Raw genomic sequence first — 22,858 nt, 5'->3', positions numbered from 1 at the left:
AGCTGGAGACCCCAGGCCTCCCTCCAGCCTGCTCACAGCCGACCGTCTCTCTCCCAGCATCTCCTTGCTGTGCCCACACCCACACAAGCCCCCCAGGATGCCTCTGCTGGGGTTTCTGCAGCTGGCATCTGTGTCTGGATCCTCCCGAGACCCGACCTTCTCCTGCTTCCTGTCTGTGCTCGCCGATGCCACGCCTGGGCCCCCAGCGCCGCCAGGAGCCCTGACTTCTCATCCCTCGTCCCCAGCCTCCCTCAAGGTCTCTCCTCTCCTGCCCTGCCAGCCAGGGCTCCAAGGTCCTCAGAGGAGGGGCCTGGGGCCCCAGGATGAGTGCAGGCCCCTCCCCTCCCACCTGGATGGGGCTGAGAGTGAAGCGCTCTCGGCGCTAAGCCCCGAGGTGTGGGGCTGTTTGTTTCAGCCACTCCTTCCTTCCCTGACTGGCACGTCCCTGAGTCAGCGTCCAGGGCACCGACGAAGCACAGCCCAGCAAGTCCAACAGCAGGACTCACGTCTCCAGGCCCGGAAGCCGGAATCCCAGACCCAGATGCGGGCGGGGCTGGCCCTCTGAGGCCCCTCTCCTGGGTGTGCGGATGGCTGTCCCCTCCCCACGTCCTCCAGGGTCGGCCTCTGAGTGTGTCTGAGCCCTGACCACCTCTTCCTACAAGGACACCGTCAGCGCTCCCGGCGGATCAGACCTGCGTCACCCTCTTCTGCCTTGACCTGGCCCTGCGCCGACCACTTCCCTGATTTCGACCCCTGCTCTTCACTCACCCCACCCACTCTCTCACTCACCACCTCCGGCCCCAGAGTCTCATCACCTGGTCACTGGAGGGTGTGGTCCTGACACTGCTTTCCCTAGGGACCTGTCTCACCCGGGCCTCGGGGGCCACGCTGTGCGTGGCCCAGCCTCCCCGGGGTGGTCTGCCTGGGCATCTCACAGGCAGGCTGTGCACCTGGGCCCTTCTGCCCCCGTCTGCCTCACCCAGACCTCCTCCCGGCCAGCCCCTCAGGACCTGCACACCTCGGCTCAGCACCGCAGGGGGCTAGAAGCCTCCCTGGTGCCCACCCCGCCCTCCCGCAGGACTCATTGTTTCCCCCGGTCCTTCGTTGTGTCACTGGAGACCGCGCCGGGCTGGGAGCAAGAGGGGGCTGAGCGTGGCCTCTGCCTCCTGAAGGCCCCTCTGGAGTCTGTGTGATCGACGGCATGTCTGCTTCCTGGGTGGACCCTGAGCTCTTCTGAGGAAGGCCAGCTCTCCTCACCTGCCCCCCAGCGGGGCACAGGGGCCCTCGGACTTGGACACTGGGTCCCCAGGGGTGCCGTCTGCTTCTTGCACGTGTCCTGGACCTGGCAGAGTGGAGGAGGGGGTGGAGGTTTGAGGAGGGTGGGCCCGGGGCATTTCTGCCTGGCGCTGTGAGGTTCTCGCACACGCATGCAGAAATGGGGTGGAGGGAGAAGGGGAGGCTGGAGGTGTGGTCAGCAGCTGGTCGGCCCCGGGACGTGGGGGGCAGCTGAACCTGGGGTCGGGCAGAGCCTCAGGGCAGGAGCTGGACCTCAGGAGGGGAGAGGGTGGCGGAGCAAGATGCGGCCAGGGAGGAGGAACCCGGTGAGCGGCGGGACGCTGCCCCCCTTGGGCCCAGAGCCCGGGCACCCTCGGGCACGGTTGCCATGGGCCCCCACCTCCCAGGCGTGGAAACAGAGTGTCTCTCACCCTCCAGCTTCAGCAAGTGTCGGGGCCTCTTTGCTGGACACACAGCAGAAGGCAGGGGTGTGAGCGTCCTGGAGCGGCTCCCACACCTCCCGTCCTGGAGCCCGAAGGTGGGGACCCAGTTGTCACAGAGGTTCCTCCTGGCCCCTCCCCAGTGTCTGGTGGTTTCCTGGGGCTTTTCGGCTTGAGATGCACCACCCCCACCTCGCTTTCATCTTCAGTTGGCGTCTCCCAACAGGCCGGAGGCTGCCTCCGAATTTCCCCTTTTTGTACAGACATCAGTCATCCTGAATTATGACCTAGTGACCTCATCTTCACTGGCTGCATCTACAGTGACCCTATTTCCAAAGAAGGTCCCGTTCTGGGGCGCTGGCCTGCGGGGCTCCAGCCTACGGATTTGGGGACACAGTTCAGCCCCTCCACAGGAGGGACCTGTTGCTTCTGGGCCTTTGAGGGTGGGGATGGGCAGAGAGGACACTCTGTGGAGGGCCCCAGGATCTGGTGAGTGCTTGGTGGTGCGGGCCAGTCCCGAGTCCCCCAGCCTTGGGGGCTGGCAGAGTCCAGGGGCAGCAGAGAGACCCCAATAGTTCAGGAAAATAAAGAAAACTGTGAGTGAACACGGGGGTGGATGAGGGGGCTCCTGTTGGCAGGGCAGCTCAGGTTGGGCCCCAGAAGTCTGGAGAGCAGGGGCCAACGAGGGGTGAGCCAGCCGAAGGCCCAAGGTTCGGGAAAGGGGACCATGCTCTGGGAGTGCACCCAGGAGACACCCCCCAGGGAGGTCACCACCCTTCACGTGGAGGCTTAGGGACTGGGACCATGCCCTCTGCCTGGGGACAGCAGCCGTGCAGAGGTGGACTTCGAGGCTGGGACTGCGGGTGGGTGGGGGGCTCCTGTGCAAGGTCCCAGCCCCCACACCCTGCACTTCAGCCTCACCTCCGCCTCTGGGCCCTCCAGGCCCCTGCAACTTGCTCAACGCTTCCTGGTGACTCGTGGTTTTTTCTCTTCTCCTCTTGCAGCAACAGATTAGAAAACAACACCCCAACCCCAGCCCCGATGCACTCCAAACCTCAACCTGCAGCCGGAAGGGGGAAGTGAAACCCGGCTGGGGGTGGGGGCTCCAGGGCAGCCGCCCCAGGAAGCGCCCAGAGCTGCAGTCACACGCACAGTGAGGACTGATGGCGGACACTCCCGGCCACCCTGGCTCCGAGGAGCGGCAGGAGCTGCTGGCAGAAGAAGACACAGGGTAAGGCCCCGGGCCGGGCCACACGCATGCCCAGGCCTGCACAAGCCTTTGCATCTGCACGCTGTGGGGCCGCGCTTAACCCGAGGTCTGCGGCACCGCGGGGCCCGGCCGGACGTGGCTCACAGGCTGCTGCAGGGCGTCTTCCTGGGTCCCTGTCCCCACCCTGCCCGGGGCAGCTAGATGCTCTTCTGTCCACCGCTGCAGCTGGGCCTCACTGGGAGAGGTGGGTTCACCCACCCGCCAGTGGGATGCGAACCGGGCTCCAGGCAGCTGGACACCCAGGGAAGAGCCCGGGCCTCGGGCAGGCAGGACGGAGACTGTGAGGGCAGGAGGTGGGGTGGGCCCTGTCCAAGAGGCCTGGCCAGGAGGGTTGCTCAGCCTCGGGAGCCTCGAAGCCTGTGCTGGGAGTCCGGCCAGGCCCTCTCCCGGGCCGCCCTGACCCGCCAGGGGTGAGGAGGCAGAGGGCGCTGCGGGGTCTGTGTGCCCGGCAGGTGGGGGGATGTGAGGGGCTGACCGGGGCTTCGGGGGGGGCTGCGCGTGGGGACAGCCGGAGCTGGGAGGGGACGCTGGCCACCCGGGTGTCTGCAGGAGGCCGCCGGGCTCTGTGGAGCACCCTCACCTGAGAGGGGGGGAGGTGGGGTCCCTGGCTGTGGGGGTCTGATGGTCCCAGGGTGCAGGGGCTGCACAAGAGAGCGGCCAGGGCTCGTGGACGGACAGCAGTCGGGGCGTGGGCAGCTGTGTGGGGAGAGGCCACGGGCCCAGCGGGAGGGTGGCGGGAAGGAAGGAGCAGAGGGAGGCGTGAGACGCTCAGAGCCACAGGACCGAGGCGGAGCCGAACAGCTGCCCCCACTTGCTCCAGGGCCGCTGCGGGGGGCAGGCGAAGGGAGAGCCAGCTGGCCCACTAGGACCCCCCCAGCCGGGCCACCACAAGCCAGGCTCCCCACGGCCTCAGGGTCTCCTTGCAAAGTGGATTCTGCCCCCAGCCCTCCCATGGGAGGTTGGAGGCAGTGGTACCCGGTTCCACGATGATGCTTTTATTGATGAGGAAGGGAGGCTGGAGCTGTCAGCGAGGCGCACGCACGGGCAGGTGAGGGCGGCGCACGGGCGTCTCCTCCCGGCCGAGCTCCAGGGGAGCCCTGGGTGGGGGCCATGGGCCTGAGTCCTGGGGGGCAGGGGCAGCTGGGCAGCAGCTGGGCAGCTGGGGTCCAGGGGGGTCAGGGCGCACGTGCCCACCCCGGGCTGTCGGGGGTAGCTGGGGGTTGCAAAGCAAGACCCACCGCTTGCGGTAGAGGAGGGGAGAGAGGCGTGACCCAGGCTTGCTGCCCCAAGGAGGCGGCCTGTCCTCCTGCGGGGCCGGCGCGCCGCATGGAGCAGGTGACAGGAACAGCTGTCCTCGCTCGGGAATGGCTCTGCACGTCAGCGCTGCCCAGCCCGGGCTCTCATGCGCCTCCGGCCACCACATGTCCATAGAAGGGCACAGCTTGCGCGGCGGCTGGCAGGGGCCTGCCCGCTCCTTGGCCCCATCCTTGACCCCCCCACCAGCTGTCGTGCACGCGGAGGAGAGGGGGCGATAGAGGCAATGGCCACCAGCCCCGGGCTGGGTGGCTCGCCGGGGCCTGTCCCTGGGGCTCTGGGTCTGTCGGGCGCTCGGCGGGGAGGATCAGTCCAGAGACATCTCTCGCCCTGGAGCTGGGCGCCCCCAACATCCACCCCCAGGCACAGTGCGCATCCTGACCTTTCAGAATGAAACTGAGACCCAGGGCAGGGGGGTGGGGGGGTTCTCGTTTCACAAGGTGACGAAGGGAAGCGGGGATTTTCCTGTCTGGGGTGACAGAGAAGTCCCGACGCCCAGGCAGGGGACCTGAGGCTGGGAAGCCCCTCCAGGGGGGCCCCCGGAGGGCCAGGGTCTGCTGGGACAGAGAGCAGAGCTCAGAGATGGCCGAAGACTGTCTCCCAGCCCCCACTGGCCGCCCGCAGCAGAGCCGTCAGGTCGGTGGGTCCAGGGCAAGCCATCCCCTCAGACTGCCTGCGCATGGGACCAGCCCCCTCAAACTGCCCCACTCTCCCTGTCGCCCACTTGCCTCTCCAGCAGGCCCAGCACCACTTGGAGCAGCGAGTGGCGCCAAAGCCCGCTTAGGAGGGCGGATGGCCCCCCCAGCCACGCGGGCTGATGGGGCGGAGGGATGGGGGCCACACACTGGGGCTCCTCTCCCGGCCTCCGGCCCAGATCCGGGGGCGGCAGTCAGAGCTGGGTCAGGCCTCAGGACCCCCAGGTGGGCCTCGTCTCCTCCTCCCCCAGGTCAGGGGTCTCGGGCGCCCGGAAATTTCCCAGGGGAGCGGGAAAGCTGAGCTCAGCGCAGATGATGGATGCCTTCCTTCTGTGCCTCCTCCCGCCTCCATCTGGACCCTTCACATCCCCTCCTCGGTGCGGGGGAGGGAGAGGACCTTCACACACACGGGGAAGTCACTGCAGGGCCCACCCTGCCGACTTGGGAAGCCGGAAACCCTTCCCTGCCTCCCCACCCCCTTCCTGGTCCCCATCTGCCTTCTCAGAACAATCCTGGAGCAGCAGGGGCAGAACCGGGGGGGGGGGTCTTGGGGTCAGGATGGGCGGCCCCTGCCAGAGGGGTACCGTGGGTCGAAGCGGCGCTGCCCACCCCCCACGCCCCCCGCCCGGCCAGCCTCTGTAGCAGCACCCCTCGCAGGGCCCAGAGCAAGGGCCAGCCCCCCTCGGGCAGTGGCCAGAAGCCCCCAAGGCCAGCCCTGAGTGCCGACTTTGCCTTCCTCGGTCCTGACCCAGGGCAGGGGCTGGGTGGGCCCAAAGACCCAGGGCAGATGGCACCGACTGCTGAGGCTGGCCTGGGACTTTCTGGGGTGACTGCACCCCACCCCGAGGCCTCAGTTTCTTCAAGTGCACAGTCATCACTCACAGCCTGGACCGGCCTCGCTGAGCGCTGGAAGCACTGCCCAGCCAGGCAGGCCGGTGCCAGGGCCCCTTTCCACGGGCAGAGCTGAGGCTTGAGGGCTGCACCCGCTGCTGGAGGGCAGCTGGTCACTGGCTCTGACCATCTGCTTTCCTGCAGGGGCCCAGACCCCCTGAGATCCAGCGAGGAGTCGGGAGGACCCAGAACTGGCTGGGCTGCCCTCAGAGGCCCTCAGAAATCCCATAGACTGGTGCTCCCTGAGTTTTCTGGGATGTGGAGAGCCATCCTAAACAGAGCACAACTCAGAAGACACCCCGGGGTCTGCCCCCAAAGCAGAGATGGGGTTTGGCACCGGCAGGGGCAGCAGGTCCTCTCCAGGGCCCCCTGGAGAGGTGCCCTCAGCTTCTCCCCCAGGCCCAGCCCCAGCCCCGTGCATCTCGGGGTCCTCTTTCCAATGGCTGCTCAAGGCCTTCTTGGAGAAGGGGGTGGAGAGGAGGCCTGGGCCACAAGGCCACCAGTGAGGGCAGTTCCCAAACCTCCCCGGCCCTGAGACAGACTCTCATTGCCATGAGTGGAGACCCAGCGGGGAAGGCGCAGCTGGGGTGCAGGCCCCGGGAAAGCTCAGCCAAAGGGGAGCCCCTCACACCTCCCCTCACACACGCGAGCCTGGAGGGAGGGGGCCTGTGAGGGTGTGGAGTTTACAGGAGATAAGGGGATGGGGAAAATCAGGCCTCCTCACCGGCCAGCACAGCCCTGCAGTGCCAGACACAGGCAGATAAGGGGTGGGGGGTGATGGGAGAGGAAAGCCCTGGCCCTTTCCTGGGGTCAGGCCTGTCTGTCCGCACTCCATCAGCTCCCTGCCTCTGAGCCAGGAAGGTGGGAGCGGGTGGGTGGAGAAGCGAGCACCGTCTGGTCCCCTGGCTGGCGGGGAGGGGCTGTCTGGGAACCTGGGAGCTGGGTGCGCCTCGCCCCGCAGGAGCCTGGAGCAGGGCCAGCGCCAGGGGCGAGAGGACCCAGCGATCCGCAGGCAGAGCTGGCAGGGAGTGGTGGGGGGGGCAGCCTCAGCCTCCCCACTGTCCCCCGGGTGAGTGAAGATCGGGAGAGGGTCGCTGCCCGACTCTGTGCCCGGGAGGTGGGGCCTCAGACGCTGCACTTTTCCGCCCACCAGGGGAAAACACAAGCCCCTCACTCCAAAGGGGTCTGTGCCCCTCTGGGAGAGGACCTGCTCTGCGGATGGCTTCCCTTCTGAGGTCCCAAGGCTGCCCACACACCCTCTCCTCTTCAAAACAGAAGTGGGACGTGGGACAGATGGATCCAACCAGTTGGTTCTAGAGGGATCTGGAAAGACAGCTGGGCCTTTCTCCCGGTCCCAGCCCCTCCCCAAACCCCAGCTTCGTGAGGTTCCCACCACAGCACCTGGCCCCTCTCCCCTTGCTGGACTGAGGCTCACATGAGACAGGCGAGCTCTCAGGAACACTGCTGTACCGGAGGCCCCTCTTCCACACTCCGGCCCTCACGGACTCTCACTGTTTGATACATCTTTTTTAAAAAAAATCACTGATCTGGCTTTACTGGGTCTTAGTGGCAGCACGCAGGATCTTCACTGATCATGCGGAATCTTTCGTTCCGGCGCGTGGGCTCCCCCGGCGGCGTGCGGGCTCCAGGGCCCGGGGCTCAGTAGCTGCAGGGTGGGCTTAGCTACTCTGTGGCATGTGGGAGCTTAGTCCCTGGACCTGTGGCCCCTGCACTGCAAGGCGGAATCTTAACTGGTGGACCACCAGGGAAGTGCCTGACGCGCCTTTCACTGAGATATAGCTCTGTGTGCATGCGTGTGTGCGTGCGTGTGAGAATGTCTAAACAGGACAGAGCCCTCCCTCCCCAGTCCTCACTGAAGTTCTGTTGCGGCCCTAACCTTACTGGGGAGAGAGCACGCGCCTCTGTCTTCTATAGCCACAAGCTTATGAACCATGTCTTAGTCACAGAAGAAAGAAAAAGGATAAAAAGACGCAACAGAAGAAAAGCCTAAATGAAGAAAGGCAGGAAGTAGGGACAACTAGCTGATGGATGGATGGATAGATGCGTAATAGGTGGACGGAGGGACTGAGGGACGGTGGGTAAAGGGGCAGATGTGTGCCTGGCTGGGCGGGCGGATGCTTGCATAGGCAGATCGATGGCGACTGCATGGATGGGTGTTTGGATAGATACATGGTGGGGAGCTGGGTAGCTGGCTGGCCGGCTGGGTAAGTAGATGGATGGAGGGATGAGTGGACAGATGGATAGACGGTGGAGTGAAGGGTGCAGAGAAGGAAGGAGAGGTGGATGGGTGGGTGCGAGGGTGGGTGGTAAGTGGATGGATGCATGGATTCGTGGATGAAGGATACGGGGTGGCTGAATAACGGGATGATGGGTAAGTGGATGATGAATGAATAGCTGGATGGAAGGACAGATGGACGGATGGCTGAGTGAGCAGGTGAGTGGATGAGTGACTGGGTGGGTGGGCGCGTGCTGGTTGGGTAAATGGGCGGGGGGGGTGAATGGGTGCAGAAGGGCGGGCGGGCTGGCTGGCGGTTGGATGAGTGGACGGATGAGTGGGTGGACAGATGGATGCTGAGAGGAGGGATGCGGGACGAACGGATGCGTGGCTAACGCGAGAATGAGGGCACGGAGAGAAGGGATGACTGGGCGACTTGCGGGTGAGAGAATAGTCGGATAGGTGGGTGGGCGGATGGACGGGCGGATGGATGAGCAAACAGCTGGGTGAATCAGTGAGTGTATGATGACTGGATGGACAGCGGACGGGTGACCAGATGGGTGAATTTTGGGTGGATGGACGGCTGGATGGATGGATGGGTGGATGAGCGAATGAGTAGGTTGATAAAGGTATGAACGGAGGGATGTTTGGATGGAGGGATGATGTGTGAATTGATTGGTGGGTAGGTAGATGGCTGGACGGCTGGATGTAAAAATGGATTGATAACGGGTGGGTGGATGGATGAATGGATAGGTGGAGAGATGGAAGTTGATTAAATGGATGGACGAATTATGGGAGGATGGATGGGTAGGCGAGTGGATAGACGGATGACGGGTGGATGAGTGTGTGGGTGGATGGACAGGTAGGTGGATGATGCATGGATGAGTTTGAAGACAGGCATTAGTTATGGGTAAATAAATGTAACGTTATAGATAAATAACTGGGCAGATAAATGCAGATGGATATACATAACTGGCAGCTTTTTACGAGTGGGCAAGTTTAATTCAGATGACCGTTATGTTTACTACTGTGGGCAAGAATCCCTAGAAGAAATGGAGTCGCCCTCATGGTCAACAAGAAAGTCGGAAATGTGGTGAAAAAGTGAAAGTGAAAGTGAAGTCGCTCAGTCGTGTCCGACTCTTTGAGACCCCATGGACTGTAGCCCACCAGGCTCCTCAGTCCATGGGATTTTCCAGGCAAGAGTACTGGAGTGGGGTGCCATTGCCTTCTCCCTGAAATGGGGTACTTGGGTGCAATTTCAAAATGACAGAATGATCTCGGTGCATTTCCAAGGCAAACCATTCCGCATCACAGTATGCCCCAGCCACATCTGTGCCCCAGCCACTGACGCTGAAGAAGCTGAAGTTGACCAGTTCTATGAAGACCTACATGGCCTTTTAGCACTAACACCAAAAAAACCTGTCCTTTCATTATAGGGGACTGGAACGCAAAAGTAGGAAGTCAAGAGATCCAAGGACTAACAGGCAAGTTTGACCCTCAAGTACCAAATTAAGCAGGGCAAAGGCGAACAGGATTTTGTCCAAAGAAAACCCACAGCAAACACCCTTTCCAACAACACAAGAGACAATTCTACACATGGATAGCACCAAACGGGCGATGCCAAAATCAGATTGGTCATATTCTTTGCAGCCAAAAATAGAGACGTTCTCTACAGTCAGCAAACACAAGACCTCAAGCTAATGTGGCTCAGGTCATTAGCTCCTTCCTGCAAAACTCAGGCTTAAATTGAAGAAAGTGAGCTATGCAGCTGTGACCGATAGGCCATTCAGGTATGACCTAAATCACGTCCCTTACGATCATGCAGTGGAAGTGACAGATAGATTCAAGGGCCTGGATCTGATAGACAGGGCGCCTGAAGAGCTGTGGACAGAGGTTCACTACACTGTGCAGGAGGTGGTGACCAAAATCATCCCAAAGAAAAAGAAATGCAAGAAGGCAAAACGGTTATCTGAGGAGGCCTTACAACTAGCTGAGAAAAGAAGAGAAGCTACAGGCAAAGGAGAAAAGGAAAGATATTCCCATCTGAATGCAGAGTTCCAAAGAATAGCAAGGAGAGATCAGAAAGCCTTCCTCAGTGATCAGTGCAAAGAAATAGAGAAAAAGAACAGAATGGGAAAGACTAGAGATCTCCTCAAGAAAATCAGAGGTACCAAGGGAACATTTCATGCAAAGATGGGCACAGTAAAGGACAGAAACGGTATGGACCTAACAGAAGCAGAAGAGATTAAGAAGAGGTGTCAAGAATGCACAGAAAAACTGTACAAAAAAGTTCCTAATGACTCAGATAATCATGATGGTGTGATCACTCATCTAGAGTCAGACATCCTGGAGTGTGAAGTCAAGTGGGCCTTAGGAGGCATCACCACGAACGAAGCTAGCGGAGGTGACGGAATGCCGGTTGAACTGTTTTGAATCCTAAAAGATGATGTTGTTAAAGTGCTGCACTCAATATGGCATCAAATTTGGAAAGCTCAGCAGTGGCCGCAGGACTGGAAAGGTCAGTTTTCATTCTAGTCCCAAAGAAAGGCAATGCCAAAGAATGCTCGAACTACTGGACAACTGTGCTCATTTCCATGATAGTAAGGTTACGCTCAAAATCCTTCAAGCTAGGGTTGAGCATTACGTGTACTGAAAACTTCCAGATGTAAAAGCTGGGTTTAAAAATGGCAGAGGAATCAGAACTCAAATTGCTATCTGTTGGATCATAGAGAAAGCAAGGAATTCCAGAAAACATCTACTTCTGCTTCGTTGACTACAAAAATCCCTTTGACTGTGTGGATCACAACCAACTGGAAAATCCTTAAAGAGACGGGAATACCAGACCACCTTATCTGTCTCCTGAGAAACCTGTGTGCAGGTCAAGAAACAACAGTTAGAACCTTACATGGAACAGCTGATTGATTCAAAATGAGGAAAGAAGTATGTTAAGACTGTCTATTGTCACCCTACTTATTTAACTTACTCAGTTCAGTTCAGTCACTCAGTCATGTCCGACTCTTTGCGACCCCATCGACTGCAGCATGCCAGGCTTCCCTGTCCATCACCAACCCCCGGAATTTACTCAAACTCGTCCATTGAGTCAGTGATGCCATCCAACCATCTCATCCTCTGTCGTCCCCTTCTCCTCCTGCCTTCAATCTTTCCTAGCATCAGGGTCCTTTTTGACGAGTCAAGTTTTTTGTTTTTTGCATCAGGTAGTCAAAGTATTGGAGTTTCAGCTTCAGCATCAGCCCTTTCAATGAATATTCAGGACTGATGTCCTTTAGGATTGACTTGTTGGCTCTCCTTACAGTCCAAGGGACTCTCAAGAATATTCTCCAACACCACAGTTCAAAAGCATCAATTCTTCTGCGCTCAGCTTTCTTTATGGTCCAACTCTCACATCCACACATGGTAGGCAGAGTACATCATGAGAAATGCTGGGGTTGACGAAGCACAAGCTGGAATCAGGATTGTGGAAGAAATTTCAATAACCTCAGATCTGCAGATGACACCACCCTTATGGCAGAAAGGGAAGAGGAACTAAAAAGCCTCTTGATGGAAGTGAAAGAGGAGAGTGAAAAGGTTGGCTTAAAGCTCAACATCCAGAAAACGAAGATCATGGCATCTGGTCCCATCACTTCATGGCAAATAGATGGGGAAACAGTAGAAACAGTGTCAGACTTTATTTTGGGGGGCTCCAAAATCACTGCAGATGGTGACTGCAGCCATGAAACTAAAAGACACTTGCTCCTTGGAAGGAAAGTTATGACCGACCTAGATAGCATATTCAAAAGCAGAGACATTACTTTGCCGACTAAGGTCCGTCTAGTCAACACTATGGTTTTTCCTGTGGTCATGTATGGATGTGAGAGTTGGACTGTGAAGAAGGCTGAGCACCAAAGAATTGAAGCTTTTGAACTGTGTTGTTGGAGAAGACTCTTGAGAGTCCTTTGGACTGCAAGGAGATCCAACAAGCCCATTCTAAAGGAGATCAGTCCTGGGTGTTCATTGGAAGGACTGATGCTGAAGCTGAAACTCCAATACTTTGGCCACCTCATGCGAAGAGTTGACTCACTGGAAAAGACCTTGAGGCTGGGAGGGATTGGGGGCAGGAGGAGAAGGGGACGACAGAGGATGAGATGGCTGGATGGCATCATGGACTCGATGGCCGTGAGTCTGAGTGAACTCCGGGAGTTGGTGATGGACAGGGAGGCCTGGCGTGCCGCGATTCATGGGGCTGCAAAGAGTCAGACATGACTGAGCGACTGAACTGAGCTGATGGGCAAAATAATGGATAAAATGTGCGTGTGTGAGTGTACACTCCGTCGATCAGTTGGTCCCGTTCTCTGCAACCCTGATGCACCGTAGCCCACCAGGCTCCTCTGCCCGTGGAGTTTTCCAGGCAAGAATGCTGCAGCAGGCTGACAATTCCTACTCCAGGGGACCTTCCAGACCCAGGGGCTGAAGCCGCGTCTCCTGCATGCCGTGTATTGGCAGGTGGGATCTTTGCCACTGTGCCACCTGGGAAGCCCCGATGTGTACGTGATAGGACAGGCATACACGTTTTCAGGCACAAGCGGAGGTATGACTTGCCAGGTGGGAAGATGGAGCACGTGTGGATGGATGAATAGGCAGATATATCAAAGGATGTACGGATGGGAAAGATAGCGAAATACTGATATTTAGATGAATGTGAGTACAGTAGGATCTTTAGAGAGACGGACGGACGGACGTGTAACAGATGAACACAGTTCACCAGCTGGGTAGCAGGACCAATGGACATACAAATTGATGAACACGTGGATAATAGCAATGAACATATTTTCAGTAGTTATTTTGCTCAGAATGGATGGATACCTAGCTAAATGCCTCTTTTAAGGGTTTTACATGCTCTACCTGTATTAAGACCTTTAAAATCATGGATGGAGGGACTTACGGGGGATAGATGGGTAGGTGATGCGTGGAGAACAGATGGATAGGTGATGGATGGATTGAGTATGGATGGATTGATGTTGAACGGAAGATGGATGGGCAGATGAATAGATAGATGATGGATGGAAAAGAGATGGTGGAGGATGGATGGAAGGAAAGAGGATGGACGGAGGATGCACAGACAGGGGGATGGATGGATGGATGGAGAGAAAACGGTGACGCTGACGCCAAACACTCTGCCCTATTTTTCCTGTTGGGACATGCCTTAGTTGTGAAACTGTGACCCCTCACCGCGGCATGTAAACTTCTACTCTTGCTGCTAATACCTCCCACCCATCAGTCTGATAAGCAATTGTGCAATTCTGTTTAAGTTTCAGGGACAGGAAACTCCCACCACCCCAAGGCAGCCCTTTCCCCTGTGGAAATATTTTTCCTTCTTTTGAACCGAAATATGCTTTGGCACATTTCATTCCCGGCTGGCTGTGGCTGGGATTCCAGAACTAAGAGCAGGGGGCAAGGAGGATATGGCCAGTTGAGATGGGAACAAAACGCAAGCTTCCTTTCCTGGGGTGATCTGGCTCAGCCCGAAGCCCAGCCCTGCAGTCCCCCTCTCCCCACTCCTCCTCGCCCCACCAGCATCTGGGGGTCTCTGCATCTCTGGCTGGGGGCTGGACACACAGTGGGCACAGCGGCCTCCACAGCACACCCCACACAGTCTCTGGCCCCTCCTGGCTTGTGCAAGGGGAGGCGGTGGGTCCCAGGACGCAGCCTGGTGCGTGGGGGCCAGTCTGAGCCAGAGGGCTCACCACAAAGCCTCCAGCAGGCAGCGCCACGCAGAGGCACCGAGGACCTGTGGGCCACGCAGAGTCTCTCCAAAGGCTGCCGCCTCCTCCAACACACGGGCACTCACCCCACGTCCCCCCACCCTCTGGTCTGATCCCAACCTCACGCTTCGTTCCCTCGCACGTCCGCAGGAGCTCCCAGCCCTGACAGCCTGGCGCGGCAAGTCAGGGAGGCAGAGGCCGTGCAGTGGTGCCGGGGTGGCCGGCAGGCGCCCAGCGGGCTTGGTTCTGGCTCTGCCGGGCCCTGACCTCAGGTACCAGTCTGACCCTTGGTCTTCCCACCTGCAGCACGGGTCTATGGTGGCATCTGCCTCTCGGGGCGTTCGAGGGCGTGAGTGAGCCCACCAAGCTGCTGGACACGAGGCGGCCCGGCCCGGAGCTGGCCCTCGGTGACTCCCCGAGGGCGAGCCGGGTCGGGCCCTCCCCGGTCCGGCCAGTTGCCCGGTGTGCTCCACAGTGAGTCACCAGGGGCGCCTCAGCCCAACCGGAGGAACAGTGGGCTGGGCTGCTGCTCCTGGAGCCTCGGCCAGAGCCCGGGGGGCGAGAGGGGCTGCCGGCCAGGCCACCGTGCTGACCTCGTGCCTCTGGCCACTGGTGGGGAGCACGGCCGTCCCGCCCGACAGGCGAGCCTGCAGTGGCCTCAGGAGCCTCCCGGGGCCGTCTGTCAGAGGCGGGGTGGGCAGCAGCCTCCCCACCGGGGAGCTGATGGCATTCCCGGGGTGCCCCGGCCTGCTCCTCGAGGTGATAACAGGAGCCGAGGACTGGGAAGAAGCAGCGGGAGCACGGAGACTGGGGGGAGGAGGGGGGGGAGGAGGGAGGAGGGGGAGGAGGGGGGAGGAAGGAGGGAGGAGGGGGGGAGGGGGGCAGACAGAGACCGAGACACACCAGGGGGAGAGAGGAGGCTGCGGGACCAGGGGGGCCAGAGGGCATCAAGCGGAGGAACCGGGCCTGGCCTGGGACGGCCGGGCAGGGGGCGAGGGCAGGGAGCACAAGGTCAGGGCCAGGCCCTGAGAGGCGGCGAGGATGGGGGCCGGGGCGCAGGGGGAGGGGGCGCTGCGAGGCGTGGGGGGCTGGCAAGGGGGCGAGGGCAGGAGAGGGAACCAGGAGGCAGGGGGCAAAAGGTCTTGCTCAGGCCCCAGGCTGCCGGGCGGCGAGGGTTTCCCTCTTCCTTTTTTACTAGTCTCAGAAGGAGCAGGGGGTGGAGGTGGACGAGGCCGAGGCGGGCGGAGAAGGGGGATGCGGGGGACCAACACGAAGCAGCTGCTGGGCGTCCTGGCGCAGGAGAGGGGCCCAGAGCCCCGCAGCCCACGAGGCCATGCAGACAGGGCCATTTGGGGTGCCCGGGGCAGCCAGTGGGCAGAGGGGCCAGGACAGACAGACAGACAGACGGAGGGTCACGGACCCGCAGACAGAGAGAGGAGCAGGGAAGGGGTATCAGAGCCGGAGACCAGCCAGCCAGCCAGAGGAAGGGGCAGAGCAAGAAGCAGGTGGTTGGGTAAAGAGAGGGGCGGGGAGGGTCCCAGGGCAGGAGGAGCCGGGTCAGTGGGCAGCAGCCTCTGAAGAAGCAGCCGCAGCCGCAGCCTCCAGCCCCAGGGCGGGGGTCAGGCCAGGTCGACGGGCAGCCGGGCGCCCGCCAGCATCATGAGCAGCTCTGCGCTCCTGAGGAGGAGTTCTAGCAAGCAGGGCCTGGAGAGCCTCCTGAGGTAGGTCCCTCCGCCCAGGCCAGGGCGCGGAAGGCAGGGCAGGGTGCCCGCGGGTGCCTGCCCAGACGCCTGGCCCAGCGGCCCTGCAGCTCCGACCCACGTGTGTGTGGGCGCCCGCCCGCCTGCTGCCATCTCCTCCGCCGCTGCATCCTACCACCAGCTCCGCGCCCTCTCCGGTGACAAGCACTTCCCCAGAGCGGCACCCCCCGCCTCCTCTGGGCCTGCTGGCCCTGGGGACCATCAGGCCACCCCTTACTTTGCAGAGGGTAAAGCCGGACTTGGCCCCACATTCTCCGCCCTTGCCGGCCCTTGGCGCACCTGCCCCGGGTGGCAGGCACCGCGGGCTGCGTGAGCGCTTGGAGTCAGGCCTCCGCAGGCAGAAGCTGGGTCTACATCCTTGGGGCCAGTGCCCTGCCCTCTGAGCCTCAGTTTCCTGCTCTGTACAGTAGGGGCGTCGCGGTGCCTGCCTCACAGAGTCCCGGAGAGCGAGCAGAAGCGAAGGGCCGTGGGTGGGCTGGGAGCCCCCGCAGCGCTGGGGCCTCGCCTCACGTCCCTCTGAGCCACCCCCAGTGCCCTTCTCCTCCACCCTTCCGGGCACCAAGGCCGGGGGAAATGCGGCTTTCTTCACCTAGCCCGCCTCTGCTTCTCCCAAGTGGGAGGGCCTCCCGCTTCCATGGGGCTGCTGGCCTGCCCCCCCCTCCTGACAGCCTAGTCTCCCGGGGCAGACTGCTCGCTCCTGGGGAGACTGGTGTCCCTCAGCTCCCCAGGTCCACCACGGCCCTGACTCTGGATGGAGCAGGCGCGGGGTGTGCGGGTGGGCTCCACGGCGTCTGAGTGGAGCCGGGAGCCCCTGGCCGTCCCACTCCAGCTCACAGGGTTTCTGCAGACACAGGCATGGCTTTCTCCCTGTCCCGCCCGGCCCGGCATGAGGGCCGCAAGACCAGGGCCAGGGCCACGCAGAGTGTTTGCGTGCCCACTGAGCTCGCCGAGCAGGAAGACCCTCGAGGGTCCGCCCCTGGCTTCACATCTGCCTGTTGCTGGCTCAGCTGGCCTCCCTGGCGCCGCTAACCAGGGGACCCTCAGGCGCGTCTCGGGGGGGGACTCCCGGGCATCTGGGAGGAGTCGCCGCTGTGCTCCTGTGCCCAGCTTGCAGCCCAGGAGTGAAGGGGTGCCTACCTGTCCTGGAGGTCCAGCAGCGCCCTGTAACAAGTGGGGAAACTGAGGCCAGGAGGGACACTGTCCAGCCCAGCGGGGCGTGGCAGGGAGAGCCCCAGGGCCTGCCGGTATGCGCACCTGTCATCCAGGTGTTGCTTTGCCTCATTCCCAAGCCCAGTGCCAGGTTGCTGCCCTGGGCACGCCGGGGCCCGCTGGAGGTGCTGCTGGAGCTTGGGCGGGGCAGCGGGGCTGAGGGCGCAGGCAAGCCTGGGCGTGAGCCCCGCAGCCCTAGATGGCCAAGGCGGGCCTGTAAGTGACCGGCCGGGGCAGGGACAGAGGGCGGCCTGCCTCTGAATTCCCTGGGAACACGTGCCGAGGGGAGTGGGGGCGGGGAGGTCCCTTGTGAACGGTGGTGGAGATGGTCTGTCCACCCAGCCGACAGGCACAGCCCGCACACTCACCAGGCCCCGACCCATTGCGCATGGGCCCTGACCCCGCATACCCACGTGGTTGCCACTCCCAACTCTGAATCTAAGAGGCCTCTGGCTGGCAGGCCCTCGCCCTTGGCGAGCGGCAGAACCAGAGAGGCTGCGATGCCGCAGGTGCCCTTGGGAGTGGGCAGTTGCCCTCCTCACCAGGCGGATCACCCTGGGCCCTCACCTGGGACGCCTGGCAGCAGGGGGCGGGGGCCGCAGAGGGCCCCGGACGTCGCTGTCACGAGTGCTGGGAGGGTGTGCTGGGCCAGCAGCGGCCAGGGTGCCTGTCAGCTGAGTCCACCCGGATCCTCAGCGAAGCCTGGCTCATTTTGGGCTGCGGCCGCGAGGCTGTGCAGAGAGCCAGCAGGAGGGTTCAGGCTGGTGGGCTGGGACCCCCGGGGCTCACCCCCTTCCCCTGCGGTGCCCCCATGCCAAGCTCTGCCCCTTCCCAGGTGGCAGGGAGTTACCCCCACCCCTCCAACGGCCCGTGGGGGTCTCAGCGCCTGCCTCAGGCCCATCTCAGGCCTGGCCCGCACGGGGGACCGTCAGGGACAGACAGGGTCCCTGGGCCCACGCACTTCTGGAGGACTCTGGACTCAGGGCATCCTGCGGGCCATGGAGTCGTCCAGGGCCTGGCCTTGTAAGGTGAGGCTGAGCTGATACAGGGCTGGGTGGTTCCCAGTCTGCCCAGGGAGGCCGGTGGGGTGGGCCGCCCGCCGCGCTCAGCGCACCTCCATCTCGGACGCGCCGGTCATCCGCATGCCCGGCTCTCCCGCCTGAGGAAGCCTGGCCCAGGAGGCCCTGAGGGGCGGCCAGAGGGCAGGGAACGTGGCCACTGCCTGCCGAGCTGGCCCGAGGGCACTGGGAGAAGCCAGGCCCGAAAACCACAGCATGCGTGGGGCGGGGCTGCCTCAAGCCCACCCAGGGCCCCGCATCGGGGGGTGGGTGGCCCCCGCCCTGGCAGGGCTGGGTGCCCGGGGGGCGGTGCTGTTGTGGGTGCAGGTGGTCTGGCGTTCAGAGCGAGTCCTGCGCCAGGAGCCTGGGCGAGCCGGCAGGGGTGGGTACGGGGACGGAACGGCCCAGCCCCCGGGCAGGCGGTCAGGGCCGGAGCCCAGAGCGCCGAGGCAGAGGCCAGGCCAGGCCTGACCTGCAGACCAGCTGAGGTCGGAGCAGCCGGCGAGCGCGGCCAGCATGCCAGGCACCTGGGGCTGGCGCCCCGTCCCCACGGAAGCCTCAGGAGAGCACCTCGTGGCTCCTGGGTATCAGAGATGGCTGGATGGGACGCGGCCCCTGGGGGCATCTCCTGGGGCTTGGAGCAGCTCAGTGCAGGTTGGTGGTGGGGGGCTGACTCCCTGTAGGTGAGGGTTCAGGACGAGAACCCTGAGGGGCCTGTGGACCGGCGGGGCAGTAGGGACCCTGGCCACACGCAGCCGCTGAGGGGGACGAGACCCTGGTCTGCCCAGGAAGGCACGGGCACGGGGCTGTGAGGGCTGGCCGCTGCCCATGACCCATGGGGCAGTTCTGAGGCCGTGGCGGGGAAGCTGCAGCCAAGCGCTGAGCGCCCTGAGGTCCCAGGGCTCCTGTCCTGCTGGGTGACGGGAGCAGGCAGGAGCGGAGAGACGGACCAGGCAGGGAGGGGGCAGCGGGACCTCTGTGAAGACAGAGTGAGCGGGGACAGGAGGGGTCGGGGGCACAGGGCCATGAGCAAGAGGTTAGGGAGGCTGCAAAGGAGGGGCCACACGGGGTGGGAGATGGGGTGCTCGAGGGATCCCGGACCCCCAGGCCAGGCAGTGTGTGTGCCGAGTGCAGGAGGTGGGGGCAACCCTGGCCAGCAGGGAAAGGCGGGCTGGGCAGGCAGGTGAGAGCAGGACCGGAGTGGGGGGAGCACGGAGAGAAAAGCCCACCGTGGGGAAGGTGGGGGGCCAGAGGGACCCTCCTGCCCCTGGGCAAGACTGCCTGGGTGCTGAATGGGGACTGTGAACTTGGGGCCCCAGCTGTGTCCTCCCAGGATGGGGGACCCCCAATGAGTCCGCACCTCGGTTTCCTTGCTCATGGAGGGGTCACTTTGCCCCTATAATGGGGCTGTCCCAGCAGAGACCCCAGCTCCCGGCGGAGCCCTTGGTGGGCAGAGGGCCAGGGCGGGTCCCGCAGGCTGGTGGAGGCTGGCCCCAGGCCCCCCATCTACGTGGACAGAGAGGCTGAGGCTCAGGGAGGTGGGGTCTTGCCCCCGCTCTGGGGCACAGGCCATGGGGTCTGCAGGGTCAGAGGACGCGGAGCTGGGGCAGCAGGGCAGAGCAAGCATTAGGGCCGGTTTGGTGGCAAAGCCCCCCACCCCCTGAATGACCCATCCCGAGGGGTCTGGGACGAGGCGTCCTTTGGAGGAGGGGCTGGGGACCGGGCAGGGGCTCTGGTGGCGGAGACAGCGAGGGTCCCGCTGCTCCGCATGCTTGGGGCCCCAGGGCCCTGCGGGAGGGCCAAGCCGGAAGCAGACAGACAGGCGCCTGTGCCAGGCTGTGCCTGCTCCCTAGGGGGGCAGCTGAGCTTAAATGACAGGCAGACCCCTGGACTCTGCCGAGCACGTGAGCCCCTTTAGCCTCGACTGCGGGCAGAGTCGCGCGTGGGGGCGCTGGGGAGTGGGAGGTGGACCCATGGCACCAAGCAGGAGACGGGAGGGGGAGGCAGAGGCTCCAGCCGGTGCCAGCCACCGGTCGCGTGTCCCGGAGCGTGCCAAAGCCTGGCCTCGTGAGCGCTGCGAGGTCTGTGCCAGGCAGTCCCAGCTGGCTTGGGAGCGTCCGGCTCTCCTGGAGGGCTGTCCAGCGCCAGGAGGAGACCGGGCCGGGCCCGGGGCTGCAGCTGGGGCTGCTGCTCAGTGGGGGTGCTGGGCGGGCGGGCGGCCCCCCAGTCCCGTCCCCCGGGAAGTCGGCCCGGGTGAGGCAGTGTGTAGGCGTGGGGGTGGGCAGGGCGACTCACTGATGTGAAGGGTGGGGCGGGGGCGCCCGGGGAGGTCTCCTGGGCTGCCTCGGCCCCGGGCCAGGCCCCTGCAGCGCTGTGGTCAGTGACTCGGAGGAGAAAGGAGGGACCCAGGCGCGCGGGGCACGGGGCAGAGGAAGGAGCGGCCTCAGCCCTGTCGGGCTCCCCCAGCCCAGACGGGCAGGCTGGTGAGAGCAGACGGGGGCAAAGGCGTGGGAGCACCACGGCACGGAGGCTGGGCACGGAACACATCACGAGAGGTAGGGTGTGTAGCCAGGGGCGGTGGCGGGCTGGGCGCCGGGGAGCCCAGCCTGGGGGCCAGCCTTGGGGGCCGAGGGGAAGCCTGGCATCTGGAGGCTCAGGGCCCGAGTGCCCACTTCCCACTCTTGGCAGGGTCTTCCAGGGTCACGTGTGGCTAAGCTGTAGGGGTGGGTGAAGCCCCCACAGGGAAGGTCACAGACGCCCTTCGATGGGAGCCTGGGCACCTGGGGGGCCTGATTCCCATCAGGACAGGACACCCTTACCATTTGTGTGTCCGAGGGGCTGGTGGGAGTCTGCCTGGCCTGCCTGGACAGCTCTAGGAATGGCGGTGTGGTGGGCAGGCCTGACCTGCGGTGCCCCCCACCTGCCAGCATCAGATCCCGGACCCTCAGGAGCTGCGTGGGTCCGGGGTCTGGGGTGAAGAGTACGGCAGGAACCCAAGGCCGCAGGACAGTGGGCAGTGGACAATAAGATGGGGCCGGGCTCTTGCCCGGAGTCCGGGGCCAGGGGTCTTGCTCCCCTGGCACTGCCACCTCACAGGGGGTGGGCAACGGCCGGGCAGCCACCCTCTGGGAATGGCAAGCAGCTCCAGATGGGGGGCTGGGGCCGGAGCAGGGAGCCCTGTCCATGGGGACAGAGGCCCCTCCCACAGCGCTTTCTCTTGGGGGGCGAGGACCAGGGAGCGCCCCCAGGAGGTGCCAGGACTGTGCGTCCAGGGCCTCCCCCTGGGCTCTGGGAGGATGGACTGGCAGAGGCAGGGCTGTGGGGGGTCCCAGCTCTGAGGGCCACAGCCATCATCTGCAGGCTGCTGGGCCACGACCCCTGTCGTGTCTCCCGGGCACCACTGTGCGTTTGCTGACCCGCCCCTCCCAAGGGCCTCCTCCCACCACGGCCCCTTTTCCCTCCAGGCTGGGTGCAGGCATGGGGGTCCCTCATCCGAGAGGACACCCCCCTAAATGAAGCTCAGAACAGGGGTCCTCTTCTGAGGCCCTGGAGCCACGCTGCGGGGCCAACACAGGCTTCCCTGCATCCTCTAAGGGCAGCGAGGGCATCTCACCCATCGCTGGGTCCCTAGCCCCTGAAAAAGTTGAGTGCTGGCGAAAGAAGGCGGGAAGAGAGACCCCGGCAGGCCGGGAGAGTGGGCTGCGCTGGAGGGAGGGAGGTAATGGACCAGGTGGCAAATGCCGGGGTGTCATCTCGGAGTCCCGGCCAAGGTCGGAGGCCGGGGCGGTGCCCGGCGGCTGTGGTCCCCTCGCCCACCTTCCCAGGGAGACCACAGGCCCTGCAGCCTCACGCCTGCCCCGTCTTCAGCTGTAAGTGGGCACTGAGTCTGCTGAGACCTGGGCAGTGGAGCCGTCCTGCCTGGAGCCAGCAGAGGTGGCCCAGGTGCCAGTGGGGTCACGGCCTAGAGGAGGCGTGGGGTGGGGACTGGGCCTGAGCGGGCCCTGGGGCTCGAAGGCCAAGGCAGGGTGACTCCTCCTTAGTTTGCCCGAGGTGCTGGCTGGAAAGTCATGCAGGAGGGGGTCCGAGGCTTCAGGGGCTCCAGGCGGGCGGGCAGCCAGGGGTCCTCCAAGCGAAAAGCCACCACATGCCGCCCCACTGCAGGAGGATGAGAGGGTGACAGGCAGGAAGGCTCCACCTGGACTCAGAGGCAGCGGTGCCTGAGGGCAGGGGCCAGTGCTGGGGGGATCTCTGGACTGGGGGCGCTGGGGGGAGGGGCCAGTACTGGGGGGCTCTGGACTGGGGGCGCTGAGGGTGAGGGGGCAAGTCCACAGGCTGCTCTGGCCTCACCCTCAGGTCAGAGGGCCCTCCACTCCCTCAGGGCAGGAGCAGCCAAGGTCCTGGGCAGGGCAGGCCACTCGGCCTCTGTCCCTGGGCCGCCCGAGGGTGCTGTGGAACCGCTGCAGGGCTTGCCTCTCTCCCGCGAGCTTTGGGCTCCCAGAGGTTGCAGCTGTGCCCCCCCCCCCCCCCGCCACCAGAGGTGCAGGCTGGGTGCCCTGGAGACGTAGCAGCGCCTCCTGCACCGGCAGTCTGTGCCTCTGGGGTGCCACGCTCTCTGTGGTTGTGGGAAGGCTAGTTTGCAAGCTGATGCTCCCTCCTCCAGGGAGGCTTCCCAGATGTGACCTGCCCACAGGGCCAAGAGGACATGCTGTTGGGGGGGCGGGGGTGGGAAGCCCAGACCCATGAGGGCGCTTTGCCTCCTTCTTGGGGACACGGGTCTGCCCTGGTGCCAGCTGTGGGGAGCGGGAGCTGGGTCCGCCCGGCCAGGGCTGTCCTCAGTTCTCACCTTGCCAAGTGGGGTCAACACCCCTTTTCACAGCTGGGGAGCTGGAGACTGGTCCTGGGGTCTGGCTCGGGAGGAAGGTCAGAGGGGCAGAGCGACAGCTCCTCCCCA

General features: G+C 63.2%; 1 protein-coding gene across 2 annotated transcripts in view; it reads left to right on the top strand.

Annotated features, from left to right (window-relative positions):
• Positions 1-1,910: 1,910 nt before the first annotated feature.
• LSP1 (lymphocyte specific protein 1) overlaps positions 1,911-22,858 on the top strand; it is a 36,637-nt gene continuing 15,689 nt past the window's right edge. The window contains exons 1-2 of one of the 2 annotated variants that reach the window (XM_069565791.1): positions 1,911-2,204; positions 2,720-2,946. In XM_069565791.1, coding sequence (XP_069421892.1) covers positions 2,879-2,946 — 68 coding nt within the window. In that variant the 5' untranslated portion in view covers positions 1,911-2,204; positions 2,720-2,878. Of the gene's footprint in view, positions 2,205-2,719; positions 2,947-15,193; positions 15,602-22,858 lie in introns of those variants that run through there. The other variant, XM_069565792.1, reaches the window with a different exon arrangement.

The sequence above is a fragment of the Ovis canadensis genome, chromosome 21, assembly GCF_042477335.2.
Source record: "Ovis canadensis isolate MfBH-ARS-UI-01 breed Bighorn chromosome 21, ARS-UI_OviCan_v2, whole genome shotgun sequence".
Classification (NCBI taxonomy): domain Eukaryota; kingdom Metazoa; phylum Chordata; class Mammalia; order Artiodactyla; family Bovidae; genus Ovis; species Ovis canadensis.
Note: the sequence above shows the minus strand (reverse complement) of the source record. Positions and strands in the feature narration are given on the sequence as shown.